General features: G+C 33.8%; 1 protein-coding gene across 4 annotated transcripts in view; it reads right to left on the bottom strand.

Moving 5' to 3' along the window:
* The window catches only part of LOC306669123 (UDP-glucuronosyltransferase 2B31-like), a 79,665-nt gene extending 63,363 nt beyond the window's left edge, over positions 1-16,302 (bottom strand). Inside the window, exons 1-5 of one of the 4 annotated variants that reach the window (XM_079152995.1) lie at positions 15,520-16,292; positions 14,024-14,172; positions 7,198-7,329; positions 5,233-5,320; positions 4,128-4,347 (exon numbers count right to left, since the gene is read on the bottom strand). In XM_079152995.1, coding sequence (XP_079009121.1) covers positions 4,128-4,347; positions 5,233-5,320; positions 7,198-7,329; positions 14,024-14,172; positions 15,520-16,243 — 1,313 coding nt within the window. In that variant the 5' untranslated portion in view covers positions 16,244-16,292. Of the gene's footprint in view, positions 1-4,127; positions 4,348-5,232; positions 5,321-7,197; positions 7,330-14,023; positions 14,173-15,519 lie in introns of all 4 variants that reach the window. The other 3 variants (XM_079152999.1, XM_079152998.1, XM_079152997.1) reach the window with 3 other exon arrangements.
* Positions 16,303-16,972: the final 670 nt, after the last annotated feature.

Below are 16,972 nucleotides of genomic sequence, written 5' to 3'. Positions count from 1 at the left end.
ATTATATTTTCCATAATAAGCTTCCAAAAGTATAAGAAAAATACACATATCCTAAGTAATCAGCTGAAAATGTCATAATTAACCTGAAGGGATGGTGAAGTGAGAACACCAACATACCCACTAATTGTATCATGATATAGAATTTGTAGGTCATGTGATCTGCCACTTAGAAGATCCTAAAGAATCCACTAGAAGACTTAGAACTGATAATGAAATACAAATTCAGAAAAGTAACAGGATACAAATCATCACACAAAACTCAATAGCTTTTCTAATACGCAAATAGCAAATTCAGCGATAAAGAGATCAGAAAAACAGTTTCTTTAACAATAACTTCAAAGAAAATCACTAGGAATAAACCTAATCCAGGAGGTGAATGTCTTCTGCTATGAAAATTATAGAATATTGAAGAAAGAAGATACTAGAAGATGGAAAGACTTCCTTGGTTCATGAATCAGCAGAATGAATACTGTTGAAATGACCATCTGAATGAAACCAATTTACAGATTTGATAAAATCCCTGTCAAAATAACAATGGAATACTTCACAGAACTAAGAATTATAAAATTCATATGGAAGTACAAAAGACCTCCCAAATAGTCAAAGCAATTCTGAGCAAAAGAATAAATGCTGAAATTATCATAATATCCAGTTTCAAAATAGACTACAGAGCGATAGTAACACATATAACGTAGTATGGGTATAAAAACAGACACAGACCAACATAATACAATAGAGGCCAAAGAAATAAACCCATTCAGCTATAGCCATCTGATTCTTGAGAAAGGTGCCAAAAATATATGTTGAAGAAAAACTATTCTTTTCTAAAGATGGTGCTGGTAAAACTGAATATCTGCAAGTTGAAGATTGCATATTGATTCCTAACTCTGATTCTGTACAAGAATGAACACAAAATGGATCGATAACCTAAGTATGAGGCCTGAAACTTTGAAACTACAGAAGAAGCACTTCAAGACATAGGCACAGGCAATGACTTCCTGAATAGGACTCCCATAATTCTGAAAGTTATAGGAAGTATCAACAAATGTGACTGCACCAAATTAAAATGCTTCTGCATAGTGAAGAAAACAATCAGCTCAGTAAGAGGCAGCCTACAGAATAAGATAAAAACTTTGCCCTCTCCTCTTCTGACAGGATTAATATTCAAAATATGTAAGGAATTCAAAATGTTTATATGAAAATATTCTCCAAATAAACCAGTCAATGAATGGGCAAATGAATTGAACAGACATGTTATGGTTTGGATACAAGATATCCCCCAATAGCTCATGTGACATTGCAGGAATGTTCAAAAGTGAAATAATTAAATGATGAGATTTATAAACTCATCAGTGGATTAATCCCTTTGGATGAAATTGAATGTATTACTTGGTGGTAACTGTAGCCAGGGTGTGGTTTGAGGAAGTAGAACATTAGGGGTGTGAACTTGGGGAATATATTTTTATCTCTGGATCCTCATCACTCCCTCTCTCTGATTCCTGGTTGCCATCAGCTGAGGACCTTTCCTCTGCCATGATGTTCTTCTGTGATTTTCTACCTCATCTCAGGCCCAGAGAAACTGTTGACTGATTATAGACTGAACCTCTGCAACCATGATCCAAAATAATATTTTCCTCCTCTAAATTAAGTTCTTCTTGTCAGATATTTTGGTCACAGCAACAAAAATCTGACTAATACAATACATGAAAAAATGATCAACATTTTTAGCCTACAAGAAAATGCAAATTAAGACTACACTGAGCTTCCATCTCAGCCCAGTCTGAATGACTATCAAAAGGAATCAAAATAACAATAATTGCTAGCAAAGGATGCAGGGTAAAAGGGACATTTCTATACTGTTGGTGGACATTGGAAGTAGTATTGCTAAAATAGAAATTAGTGTGGAATTTCCTGAAAAAACAAACAGAGAACTACCTTCTAACGAAGGTATACCACTGCTGGGTATACTGAAAGGAATTAAACTTATCCTACTGTAGAAATACTTGCATATATTCATGCCACTCTTCATGAAACGGTTCACAAATTATAGAATCAGCCCAGGTTTCCATCAACAGATGAATGGATAAAGAAAATGTGCTATCATACACACACACACACACACCCACACACACACACACACACACACACACACACACAATCAGAGTAATACTGAGCCATAAAGGAAATTATGTCATAAAGGAATTATGTAGGAAAATAGATGGAACTACAAATTCCAATACTAAGTGAAGTGAGTAAAAAATCAGAAAGACAAATACTGCATGTTTTCGCTCATATGTGGAATCTGGTTGGGGGAGTGATATAAAAGTAACAGGAAGAGTATTACACAAGAGAAAGGGATCAGCAGAGGAGGAAGAAGAGGAGGAGAAATTGTTAGGGTGCCTTAAAGTCTTCTAGGGCATAATGTAATAATTGATATATTCATATTTAAACCTGCCATTTTAATCTGCATTTTCTTTTCTATGTGTACATCCTGTTTATATATCTTTTCCTATTCTTTTTTTACTTCTTTCAGAGCATTTTTATTATTCATTGTCCAACAATTTTCTTCTTGAAAATGTAGTTTTGAACTTTTCCTTTAAGTGATACCTTCCTTAAACAATAATACTATTGATAGGAAAAATGACAGCTGAATTGAATGAAGGTGGTCATTCTAGCTAGATACTATATATTCCACATCATTTCCCTTTGCAGTATGGTAAATGTTATTTATTGAACTTTTATCAAATATCATACAATGAATTTTATTGTGCTTCAAATTTACCATAAAGTTAAAAAATATCAACCATATGGAAGGTTAGAAAAATATTTGCAAATCTTATATCTGATGGGACATATTCATAAAATATGGAGAAATATTTTAATAACTAGAATATAAATAACCTGATTAAAAATGAGCAAAGATCTGAAACTGACATTTCTTTCAAGAAGACAAGTGAATGACGTATAAGCACATAAAACGATGCTGCTTAGCTATAATGGAAATGTAAGTCAAGATCACAGTGAGCTACAATATTATTCACCAGGATGGCTATAATAAAAGAAACAGGCGATAATAAATGCTAACAATGACATGTAGTAATTGGAACTCTCTTATGTTTCTTGCATGTTGCCAAAAATTCACAACTACTTTGGAAAATAGTTTGGCAGATCTTAATACATGTAAAATTACCCTATGACCCAGTAGTTCTACTACTAGGACTTACTAGAAAAAAATGAATACATAAGTTCATACAAAAATATATACATTGTTCATAATAATCAAATTGAAAACAACAAAAACTTCCATCAACTGATGAATTGATAAATTACTTTGAATATATCCAACCACAGAATGTTATTCAGCAATAAAAGCAATGAAGTCTGACACATGGCAAAGCATGATGAAACTGACAACACTATGCTATTGAAATAAATACACTGAAGAAGATAATAATTTGTATCATCTATTTATATGAAATATTTAGAATAGGATGATCTATAGAGACAAAAAGTCAGTGGTGTCTGCTGGGCTAGGAGGAAACAGGAAATGACTTCAGTGCTTTGTCACATTCCTTTCGATGTGATAAAATTTCCAAAATTTATAGTATTTAAGAGTTGCATAACTGTGAAAACACACTTTAAATAGATAAATGGTATATGCTGTTGTTATACATCATCAATTAAATCTGTTCATGATACTGATAAAATAATTTTTGAGTAAAATGATTTATGTTTGCAGAAATTTTAGATATGGATTTAAGACATTTTGTCATATTTCTATAAGTTCATCTTTCTTGTGGAGATCCTGTCATATTTAAAAATTACATCCTTATTGCCAATAGTTATATATGCCAAACATTTTGTGTATGTATAGAAATGACGTAGTAATCATTTACCTATGTATCTCAAGATCAATTCAACTGTGAAATACTTATTATATTTGAAGTTGTCTACAACACTGAAATGATACTGGTTAAACTGGTTGAAAATAAGTAAGATTTAACATGGGTTAAATCTTTTAAATTCTTTCAAAGTTATCCTCTTCAAAATGGGCTAAAACTCATATTCATTGATGAGAAGACAATCCTTCTGTGAATACTACCCAATGTCAAAGTTGTTGTACTCACGAAGGGTCATTAAAGACCATCCTCAAGGCCTTGAGAAGATCTTCACTTGACAGTGTACTGAGGTCCAATCTAATAGCTGCTCCCTTAGCCTCCATATGAGCAATATTATCAGGTTGATCCGCAAACAAAGGAATGCCCACCATTGGGATCCCATGGTAGATTGCCTCATAGATACCGTTGGTCCCACCGTGAGTTATAAAAACTTTTGTTTTTGGATGACCTAGGATTGAGTGAATGGCAGCAAAATTATTAATTAGAAACCTTAGAAATGAAATGAGAAATGTGTATTAAAAGACGTTAAAGGGAGTCGTGCATTTTAGATAACAGATTATTGTAACCATGACTCTGCATTGATTTTTTTTTTTCATCTATCTCAGAGGAAGAAGCACCTAGGTTCACTGGTGTGCCAAGTGAAAACTACACGAAAGAGGAGATTTATGACTTGAGATTTGAAAAATGAAAACAAGATTGACAGGTGGACAAAGTAGGACATTTTTGAGTACAAGAATTAACATGTACTAATGAAAAATAAATTCATGAAGGACATATTAGAACATTTTCTCATTTAAAACAATTGAAATCACTAAGTTTGCTATGTAGCATGTCCAAAGCAGCAAGAAGTAAGATAGTATGGTAATAAAATCAGAGAAAAGAGAGACTATGTTCCATTATGAAGTATGTTATAATTTCATAAAGAAGATTGTGCATTCATTTCTATAGAAAATAGTCACTGTTAATAAAAAAAAAAATCCTGGCTGTTATTTTTGAGTGATATTTGAAATATTCCTGCAGGAGGCAAAAGAAAAAGTGAAAGTTGTAGAATAAGACAGACAATCCAAGAACTGACTGAAAAATCTTGCAGAGTAATTGTACCAGAAATGGAGATAACTTGGATTGTGTATATAAAGACTGTGTATAATACAATTGCAGGGTTTTTTTAATTTGCTTTTTCAAACCATCCCTGGGTCTGGAAAATAAATAAAAAGAATTTGAACACTGTGTTTGATTTTGTTAAGTAAAAATATTCAGTAAAATGTTTCCTGTTGAATTGTAAGTATCCAGATTGACTGAACTTGTGTTTTCAGGACTTATCTCAGAGTCTTACCAAGAAGGTCACCTTGGGGGATCCATTTGTATAGCCGAGTGTTGGGTCCTAATTTATCTGGCTTCTTGCCTTGAAATCTCCATATGACCTGTTTGGTAAAGAAAGTACCTTATTCTATGATTTAAAGTTTAAAGTTATACCATGTTTGAATTCTAAAAATTTAAGAGATCATCTAGTTCAACATTTATCACAAGAGGAAATGAGTATAAATAATTTGAAGTAATGAGAATTCCTAAAATCTAAAGTAAAAGTCCATACTTATTTTGTTTTATGTATTTTATCCTAACTTTCATTTTCCAAATTTACTATCATCATGTTTATCTCTTTTGAGTGACATAGACTGGATAGCAAGTACATAAATTCATTAGTTCTTTAAGGTACTTATTTCAGTTTGGCATATTTTTTATACACAAAAGCAAACCAATGCAGTCAGCTACTTGAGAGAAATAAATGAATTCTAACTATGAAATACATGTAACTTGTTTTAGATTGCAATTTGTTAAGCACTACCTACAAGAAACATTTCACTGTCACTTGTGGACTTTAACCCACACTTCTATCAATATTGGTAGATTTGGAAATTCTTTAAGTTTTAAAATGAAGAGCCTGTTGGCAACTTGTAAATAATTACATGGATGTTGAAATAAAGTACACAATTGTGATGTTGCTGCATTTTTTAAAAATTGATTGTTATCATTTAATGATGCACTACAAAGTCTTTGTGGTAGTCTCCTATAGATCCAAAATATTTTTATGCCTAGGACCAAGATGAGGAGCTGACTTTGGAAATTAAAAGCATTCTTCATGAACTGGAGTATACTTTTTAATTGTTTAACTTCTATATGAAATGTAAGTAAAATGTAACGTTAAGTCTGCAGAAAAAAAAATACTTGGGTGATTAGGAGAAACCTATATCAGATCAGAAACTACAAACCTTTATCAGATAGGAAGCACAAGGACCACAAGAGTATTCTACATGTTGGAAAATGTGGTGTTAAAGCATTTTATGGAGCTGGAAGCTTCTGAATTTCAGCCTATGCCAGGCTTGCTTCTGCTTGACCTTCCTGATATTTTCTTCTTTCTACTTAGAAAGTGTTAATCTGATATTTTAGAAGCACTGTCCTTTGGAACACATTTTATAATGCACACAGTCCACTTGAAGGGCAGGACTAACTCTACCCTTTCTCTAATATTTTCCTTCTTCAGACAGTGTCAGGATCCTGTACACTAGTGCAAACCATTTTTTCTTTTTCTGCAAATACAAGTGACTGAATAGGAATTTGGACTCAGGGTTTCAATCTTGTTCAACTCTGGATAGCCTTTCTCCTCAAAACTTCAGAAACAGTTCATTAAAGAAACTTGTGCTATTTTTTTTAATGGAGATTATTTTGGACTCACAATTTCAGAGGTTCAGTCCATGTTTGGCAGACTCCATTGATCTGGGCTAGAGATGAGGTAGAATATGATGGCAAGAAGCCTATTCTTAAATTAGGGTCAGCAAGGAACAAGGGATTGTGTGGGATATCTAAAATCATGATAAAATTCATCCTTTTTCAATACCTGCTTAACATTATTTTGGTGGTCCAGTTATGAGTTAATTTTTTATTGCTTTCTGTTAACATTTGCAGTGTATATAGTGCCCTCAGGAATCCTGAAAGGAAAAGGAAGAAGTGGCAGGGAAGAATGTGGTATCTGTGTATCTGCCTGTGATAACCTTACAGTTCAAATTTCACAATGTACTGGTTAAATATATTCTTTATGATCATAATGTTAATGTTAACATGAATTAAGAATTCTCTACTGTTTTAGAAGTACTATACATATTTTTCTTTAAAACAAGATTTCTGAGATGAGTTAGAGGGATTATGATAGGTTATGTTTAGAAAGGATATTTCATTAATCAAAAACTTTATAGAGTTTAACAGACTTCACATACTTATCCACTAAGAGGGCACTTTTTCTTACCTTTTGTGGAATCTGTGCAAGGGCAAATGCAATCTCATTGGCTTTCTCTTTTGGTATGTTACTGACCATCGATCCCAGAGAAAACACCACAATACCATTTTCTCCAGAACTCTGTACAAAGTCTTCCATTTCCTGTAAATAAAAAATTTGCATCATCAAAAAAGAGCAACTGAGAAGGGATTCAACATGGCACATTAGAGGAAGGCTGCCTTCCTAGTTGCCCCAAGGATCAAAATACAAGCAGTGGGAGTACTACTTCTTAGTGAGGTGGGTGAAAGAAAAATTTCACTAAATTTCAACACTGGAGAGTCAGTGTGTCTTAGAGACTCAGAAGTTTGGGTTCATTAAACGAAGAAGACTATGTTGGAACCAAACTGTTTGTGGAGGTGGTGGCAGCAGTAGGGATGGTGCTGTCTACCACAGAGGAAGGAAAAACAGAGAAACACATATTTGGAATGAGAAAAACATGAGATCAGAAAAGCAGCCTGACCTGAGCAGATCCAGAGGCTGCACTGTGCACTGGTGATTGAAAAGTGCTGTGTATTTACCGGCTGGGGAGAGATGAGGTGGAGACATCTTGAAGTGGCCATGCTGCGGCTGCTGGGGCCAGAACTGGGAGATCAGAGCAAACTGCCACAATGCCTACTGTGTGGCCTAGTGTGTACCTAGATAAATGAGAGTGAAAAAGGCACAGAGATTTTACCCCAAGGATTCAAGTCAGAAAAGAAAAGGGGGAGCACAACTTGCTTTTCAAAACTTTGAGTCTGGTGGCTCATGTGACCAGCTAAAGTGGATTAAGAATCTGAACAGGCAAGTATGGAAACACTCAGGGATTAACCCTGGGATAGCTGAGCTGGTGGACAGCAGAATGTGTGGAGGTTCAGCTCCCCTCCCAAATGAGAAGAATTCTTGAGAGGCTCCCGAGATTCAGACTCCCTACAGAGAATAGCCAATCCCTAGGGGTGTGTCCATCTAATCTCTTGAGAGCAGACACCCACAAAGCCCCTGAGGTCTGATTAGACCTAAGCCTCATCCATCAGAACTCCCTTCATAGAACACTGCGGCAACCCCATCCTGGAAGTTAATAGATCTGATCTCTGCAGGCAAAGCTCCAACTGGCAGTTCTTCCTGATCCATCCTATGTCATACCAGTAAGAAGGGAGGCTGAGACTTATTCCAAACAGTTGTAGTCTTGGGCCACTCCAACTGGCAGCTCAGAGGGAAACACACACACACACACACACACACACAAAAAAAAAAAAAACCACAAAAAGAGGTAGGGGATAATAAAACCCAGCCCTTGCTCTTGTTCTCAGTAAAGCTCAAGAAGAAATGGAGAGAAAGACAGTTGGGCATAGTCAGTTATCCATTATCCATTCTTGGTGACTACATGACCACCTCAGTGGAAATGATTACTTCATTTATCATCAAGAATAATTTTACTTTTTCTTATTCTTTCTGTGTGTGTGTGTGTGTGTGTGTGTGTGTGTGTGTGTGTGTGTGTGTGTGTTCTTGCAGTACTGATTGGTTCTTGGACATATAAACATACACATTTCTTTATTTGTTCTTAGCATTTTTAATTTTTTAAAAATGTAGTTATTTTACCTTGCCTTGTCTTTTGAGGATTAGGTTTTTTGATTTGTATATTTTTGTCTTGCTTTGTATTGTTTTTATTCGATTGTGTCTCTCTCTTTTCTTCTCCTGCTGGTAGTTAAATTTTATTCTCTCTCTCTCTCCCTTTGTTTCTCCTATTTTTCTCCTCCATCCTTATAAATGTCACCCGCTACAACTCTTCTGCATTCTCTCTGTTCACCTTTTAAAACTGCAAAGTCTTTTTCTACCTTCCTATCACATTTTATTTCATCTTAATTAACTGTATTCTTGTCATCTTTTAGAACTAACTGGTGTGTATAACTGCTGCTCCCACCATTAACACTATTGTAATCATCACCTCTGTGGATGACATGGTTGACACCTGTTTCTTGTTTTAATGCCAGATCTAGTTTATGTTTGTGCACTTGTTTCCTTTTGTTGTTGTTATTGGCAATTGCTGACCCAAGCATTTCTGTTTTTTTACAGCAATTAACATTGAAGAAGTCATAGTAGAATCCAGGTATTTATTTTAATGCTATATATTGTTTGTATCAGTTGTTGGCTATTGTTTATTTCCCCCTGTTCTCTGAGTAGGTGGAAATCTGACACTACAAGTTCACAGGTTAGAGAAGTTGGTTACTAAACTAAATTCAACAACAATATAGTTCACCTTGCTTCACACACAAATTAGTGATGCTCAATCTCTAACTATACTTTAATACAAAGAATAGAAGAGATAAAAACCCAAATTAATGATAAGTCCTCAAGAAGAAACAGCTGGGGGTGGGTTCATGGCTTCCACCTATGGAAATCCACTGCCACAGCAAAAACAGAGAGAATTAATGTAAAGGTTGTGAACACCGCACTTACAGGGATTCTCAATCCAGATCACTCTAGAATACTTTGGAAAGTAAAGGCCATATCCTAAAAAGAGTGGTAGAGAAATCCCTCCTAACAGATGCATAAAACCCAACACAGGACTACAAGAAATATGGAAAAACAAGGTAACGTGAAACCAACTAACGTTCATAAATCACCAACAACTGACCCCAAAGATATTGAAATTAAAAAAAAATCAGATAAGTAGTTCAAAAAGTCATTATAAAAATGATCACAGAAAAACAATTGAATGAATTAAGGAAGTCACTACAGAATGAAAAATTTAATGAAATAAAAATATTAAAAAAGAACAACAAATAAGTCTTGGAAATGAAAACCAAAATAAATCAAATAAAATTTTCAATTGAAAGTCTCTATAAGACAGTAGACAATGAAAAGGGTGGAATCTCAGATATAAAAGAAAAAATGGCCAGCCTTGAACATTCAGACAGTAGTAGAGTAAATAAAATAAGTAACCAGACCAGAATACACAAAAATGCTGTGACAACATTAAGAAATCAAATTTAAGAATCCTTGGAATTGAGGAAGGTTATGAGAAGTAGACCCAGAGAAACTGATAACCTCTTTAGGGAAATAATAACAGAAATTTTTCCAAACTTTGAGAATGAAATGGATATACAGACACAGGGGTATATATCAGATACAGAACCCCAAATACACAGGATCAGAAAAGAACATTTCCACAGTTGTAATTAAAATGCCTAACACGAGAACAAGGATAGAACTTTTAGGGCCTTAAGAGATAGCTGTCAGGTCACATTTAGAGGCAAGACATCACAATCTCTTCTCATTTCTCAGCACAAACTCTAAAAGGAGATCTTGGAATAATATGTTCCAAGTTCTGAAATAAAATAACTGTCACCCAAGACTGCTATATCCAACAAAATTATCCTTCAAAATCAAGTATGAAATAAAAACCTTCCATGACATGCACAAACTAAAAGAATACAGAACAATTAAACCAGCACTATAGAACTTACTTAATGAAATATTTCATACAGAAGAAATGAAAAACAAACCCTGGAGTTCACAAATGAACAAATCTGACTTGACAAGTAGTGAAGAAAATGAGAAACAGGACCAAATTAAACATAAATACATCAAAATGACAGGAAGTAATAAACATCTCTTTGTAATGACATTGAATATAAATGGTCTCAATTCTCCAATTAAAATATATCATCTGGCAGGATGAATTATAAAACAAGACCCAATGATATGTTGTTTGTAAAAGATGCATATTATAGGTAAAAACAGCCACAGGCTGAAAGCAAAAGGATAAAAATTGATACGTAATGCAAATGGATCCAGAAAATAAGCAGGGTTAGCTACTCTCATATCTAGCAAAGCAGACTTCAAACAAAAATTAATCAGAAGAGACAAAGATGGTCCCTTCATATAGGTAAAAGGAATAATTCAACAACAACAACAAAATAACAATTATAAATATTTAGGTCACAAACATGGGTGGAACTAGTTACATAAAAGAGACATTACTCAGAATGAAACCTCAGATAGACTTAAGTACAAATTACTGGGTGACTTCAACACAGTTGTCTCATTGTTAGATAGGTCATCCAGACACAAAATCAGTAAAAACTCTTTGGACCTGAAAAATATTGTAAGTCAAATGGACTTACAGAAATCTATAGAATATTTCATTCAATAACATCTGAATACACTTTCTTCTCAGCATCTCATGGAACCTTCTACAAAAAAGACTATATGCAAGGCCACAAAGTTCCTTAAATACGAAACAATTGGTATAATTTATTACATCCCATCAGATCATAATAGGATGAAATTGGAAACCAACATGACAATACCATACAAAAACTATGTAAACATGGAGATTGAACACTCTCTATTGAATGAAAAAAATGAATTTTACAGGAAATCAAGGGAGAAATTTTAAAATTCTAGACTCAAATGAGAATAGTAATACAATATATCATAACCTCTGGGACAGTGTGAAGAAAGTTCTAAGATGAAAGTTTATAGCTATGAATGCCTGTATAATAAAATAAAAAAGATTCCACATATAAAAGCTAATTATTCATTTTAAGGTCCTTGGAAAAGAAGAATAAACCAATTCCAAAACAAGTAGAAGAGCAATTAGGAAAGAGAAAGAAATAAAAGAGATAAAAATAGGAAAGGAAGAAGCGAAAATATTAGTTTGTAGATGATATGATTCCATTTATAGAAGATTCAAAGGATTTCACCAAAAGACTGCTAGAGCTAATAAACAAATTCGACAGAGTAACTGATTACAAAATCAACATAAAAAAATCAATAGCTTTCCAATATACAATAAATCTACTGAGGAAAAGAAAAAAATACAAAGAGAGAGAGAGAATGATTCCATTCACTATAGCCTCAAAAAACACACAAAAAATCCCTAGGAATAAATCTAACCAAAGAGTTGAAAAACCTCTACAATTGAAGAAAGAAATTAAAGACGACACACAAAAAGATGGAAAGAACTTTCATGTTCATGGAGAGGTAGAATTAATATTGTGAAAATTGCCAACTATCCAAAGCAATATATAATAGATTCAATGCAATTCACATGAAAATACCAATGACATTTTTCACAGAACTATTAAAAAAAAAAGCAGTAGTAAGATTCATTTGGAAGAATAAAAGTCCTAAAATAACAAAAGCAATTCTAAACCCAAAAAGCAATGCTGGATGCATCACAATATCTGATTTCAAATTATATTACAGAGCTATAGTAACAAAAACTGCATGGTACTGGAGTGAAGACAAGTTAAGGCCACACATTTATATCACTGAGAAAGGCGATTTCTTTTAAGCAAGATGATTGTGAAGAACTTTAACCCTCACAATACAAATTTAGCAATTCTACTTGCTCATTTAATTGCCAAAACTCACATGTCTGCCTGTAAGTGAATATCTGTTCTCTAGGATTTTGCTTGAGAATAGTGTTGATCTTTCAGAAAACTATTTTCTGTTATATGTGGAATTATATCTACTGTGCCTGGCACATATTAGCTAATTAATATTATTGGTAATAGAGCTACTATATCAGACCTGGATGGGTTACATTTTCAAGAGAAGTTCTATGGTAGCTTATTTCAGCCATATTGTGAGTTTCTTTCTCTCAAGTTGAATATAATCCAAATTCATGTACACGGCAGTGTTTAAGGTAGGCTAAAATGATTAACTTGGAAAAACACCCATATACTACTATTTTCAAGTATTAATCCTACTTTTTTGGTATAGTTAGGATCTTTAAAAGTAGATAACAAAGTTCAGTTATTTAGAAGGAAAAATTATTTTATAGGAACAAAAGGAAATAATTACAATAGTTAATATTATCATGGATCCTATGTTTGTACCAGGGACATTGTATATCAGAATTACCTATGTTTTCCACATAACAATGTGAAGTTGGATTATTAATAGACAAATAAGCATAGTCACATGTAAGAACAACCTCATCCATGTTCTACCTCATTTGTTGTCTGACTCTTGCAACAATTTCCTGAATGTTTCCTCTTTGCATTGTCTTGTCCCTCTGTAATCCAACTTGGTGACTGCATTGTGAGATTTTCCAAATAAGAAACTTTATTCACATCTCTCTTATACTTAACTCTTTCATTGACTCCTCAACGCACTTAATAGGTATTTTTAAAAACCCTACTAATTATCTGACTTCCACTTACGTCTCCAGTATCATCTGCTCTTTGCTCAGCCTTCTCTTGCTAAACTACTCTTGAAGTTCTTGGGAACTTCCCTTACTATTCTATATGTTTTCTTTTTGTGTCTTCCTCTCTCCCTCAACCCCTCTTCGTATTCCGTGCATTCTTCAGAAGTCAATTTAGTTATCCAGGATTCTAGGATGCTTTTCATGATCTTTGCTGGCAGTTTCCTCAGCATTGTGTACTTTCCTTATGATAACACACAAAAATTTATTACTTGTTACAGACTCTCTACCCAGCTAGAATATAAGGTCTGGATGATGCAGAAACTGTCAACTTTATATCTCTGTATATCCAGCACTTACCTCTAGTATATGACAGTCGCTTAATACATACAATTTGAATAAATGATTGATTCTTTCTTATGAATTACATAATGAAGTCTTTAATTTACCTGACTATTCTCAAAGGATGCCAGATGGCCTATGTTCTTCTGTGACAATAATGAAATGCTAATATGTGTGGTGGCATAGAAATGCCTGGTTCTATAATTGGTAGAACCTTCATCTTGCTTTTCATATCTCTGAGTCACTCTGAATTAGTAATGCAGAGTCATTTCTACCAAAAGTGTCAATTGAACAAAATAAAATAAACAGGAATGGATTTACCTTAGGGAGGGGTTTGGCAGGTGTACAGTGGAGTCCCCCAACGAAGTCAAAATTTGGTAAGAATGGACGAGGAAACTCTATATCCCAATAAGTTCGAATGAGCCAAAAATCAGCTTTCCCCATTGTTTCATATATTGTAGTGGGTCGCCCTGAATGAAGAAGAGGAAAGAAAAGGAAAAAAAAAAAAAAAAAAAAAGGAAAGGAAACAAAATGAGGTAATTGTATTTTGAATGCCTCATATAATTTCATTGAAATGAGTTGGATTAGTGTAGGCAAGATGTTTAAAGTGTGTGTGTGTGGGGGGGTGTTTGCATACTACAATTAATAGGTTATATAGTGTATGCTTTTTCATACTATAATGAATATGTTTTACATATGTTAATATGTACATAAACTAATTGTGTGGGTACTGTCTATATTCTATCAGTATATTTATGATCACAAAAAATTACTAATCTAAGCCAACATAGAAGTAAACATGCATTTTATTTTACTTTCTCTCTAAAACTGCAAGAGTAACCTAAATTTTTGGAATCTTTGTGAATTCTGTAACCAATTAGTGCTCCCCTAACTGAAGAGACATCTTTTCTAGGAGTACTCAGTCTAATACTCACAATTTAGCAAACCATTTCCTTGATCCTTGGAATCGACAAGTGAACTATAGTGATTTAGTGAGTATGGCTGAATTCCTATGACCACTACTGCATTTGCCTCATATTAAGAGATTAATAATATTAAGTTGGTAAACTATATATATATTCGAAAGTAACATCCAGAAAGTTTTCAAAATTATTAAAACAAAGATTTGTTCTTATGCTTAATTCGTTCATTTAATGGTAAATGTAGTCTTTAAAAATATATACTAATATGATGTGGTTCTAGTCTACACCAAGGTTTTAGGCCTTAAGACATGATTTGTTTGTTTTTATCAAAGGAATGTGGAAGTATGAGGTAGTTCAATTTATAGCTTTTTGTTTCTGGGATAGAGACACTTTACTTCACTGTGAAGGAATCTTCATGGTAATGCAAATAAATATTTTAATTTCTAAACAAAGCTATACAAAAGTAAACAATTTCCCCATGGCACATATATATTGTTGTGCTAGTAATACACGTGTATGTTATTAATGTACATCATTAATGTTCATCATTACACATTAATGTACATCATTTTATCTATTATCATTAAAACATTTAGTAAGATTAATAGTGACTGTCCTTAAAGATCAAAAGAATAGTACGATACATATGTAATTGCTCAGAGAAAGCTTCAGTGATTCAATTTGCAGGTTATTATTTCCTGGAGCATTATGAATGAGTAACTGTCCCTCTAATGTAAGGGCCATTTTTTATTGGTGAGACTACTTGTTCATTTTATGTTTTCATCCCATCATTTTACTTAGAGAAAATTTTATTGATTTTATGTTCATGCAAGCTCAGCTTCAAAGGCACAGAGAATTTAGGATTTCACAGTATGAATTAAAGTACCAACTTACCTAGAACTTCACTGTAAAACTGATTCCATTTCTTCACATCAAATGTTTCAAACCAAAAATCAAAATAAAGCATATACATTATGTTTTTAACCCTCTCCATGAATGTCATTTGATCACTATGTTCTGACATAACAATAGGCACATAGGAAGGAGGGACTATAAGTCCACCACTGTATTTTTCATAAGTGTAGCCAAGACTGAAGCGGAGAGTGTATACAAATGGTACTTTAAGTAGCTCAGCCAGCAGCTCACCACAGGGACCAATTGCATCTGCAAGAATGACATCAAATTTTGATTCATGTAGTTTCATCATAACTTTCTTGTTGAAAACTACTTCTCTGCAGAAATGTTCAATTGTATCAGAATATCTCCTAAACACTTTTTGCACTACTGAATGAAATTTCCAAAATGTATCTTTTGGACCAAGTTGAATCCACTCCTGGATCCATCCTAAGAAAAGTCGTTCCAACTGTTGTTTACTAATAGATGAAGGGTAAACTTCAAAATTAATACCAGATGTTGTGTTGGGATTAATAAGGATGGAAGCTGATGATGTCAAAACAGTCACCTCATGACCTCTCTGGAGAAGTTCATCCAGGATTGTCTTTATATTGATCCAATGGCTATATTCTGTGGGCCACACCAGCACTTTCCCGCAGATTCCAGAGTTAAAGTGACACATCAGTTGTATCAGCAGAAGAACTGGAGTCCACTTCATAGACATCTTGGGGTGATGTAATGCTTCTTTTACAGTAGCAACTCTTCCAGTCTTTGGTTTCTCAGGCTTATATATCTCAGGATCAATCAATCAAAAGTTAAAGTATAACTCCTGCACTTCAAAGTACAGGCATAGTGTGAACAGGCTGATCATGTGGATGACAGGAAAACAAACTCAAGCTAGAGTCCCTCAAGGTTATGAAAGTTTGCTTGATATCTCTTTTACTTTTGTAAGTGTTGTTTTCCAGCTGAGATTTAAAAATCTCATATACACAGTAGCTGTCTTATGTACTGTGTTTTAGAGTGATAGCAAGCACAGAGGCAATTGAGAGAAACTTCTCTGTATATCTCTTTTACATCGAGCCAGACATCAAATAATAAAACAACAGACTCAGCATTTCTTAGACGACCTGATTCAAGGGTAATTTTTAAATTTTGATGATATATACAGATACCATATGATTCACCAATTTAAAGTGTACAATTCAATGTTTCCTAGTACATGCACAGAATTGTGAAACTCATTGGATAGGGATTTAAATACAATTGTTCTTCTGGTTTTATTCCATTTTATACTCCTATAATGAAATACCTAAGTCAGGGTATATTAGAAATAAAAGACTCATTTTGCTCATGATACTATGACTTGGAATGGCATCTGATTAGGGCACTTGTTAGGGACTCTGGCTATGTGACAGCATGGCAGAAAAGTAGAATAGGACTTGGGTATGTATAA

Source organism: Sciurus vulgaris, assembly GCF_902686455.1.
Source record: "Sciurus vulgaris genome assembly, chromosome: 9".
In the NCBI taxonomy this organism is placed as follows: domain Eukaryota; kingdom Metazoa; phylum Chordata; class Mammalia; order Rodentia; family Sciuridae; genus Sciurus; species Sciurus vulgaris.
This window is presented reverse-complemented; position numbering and strand designations above follow the sequence as displayed.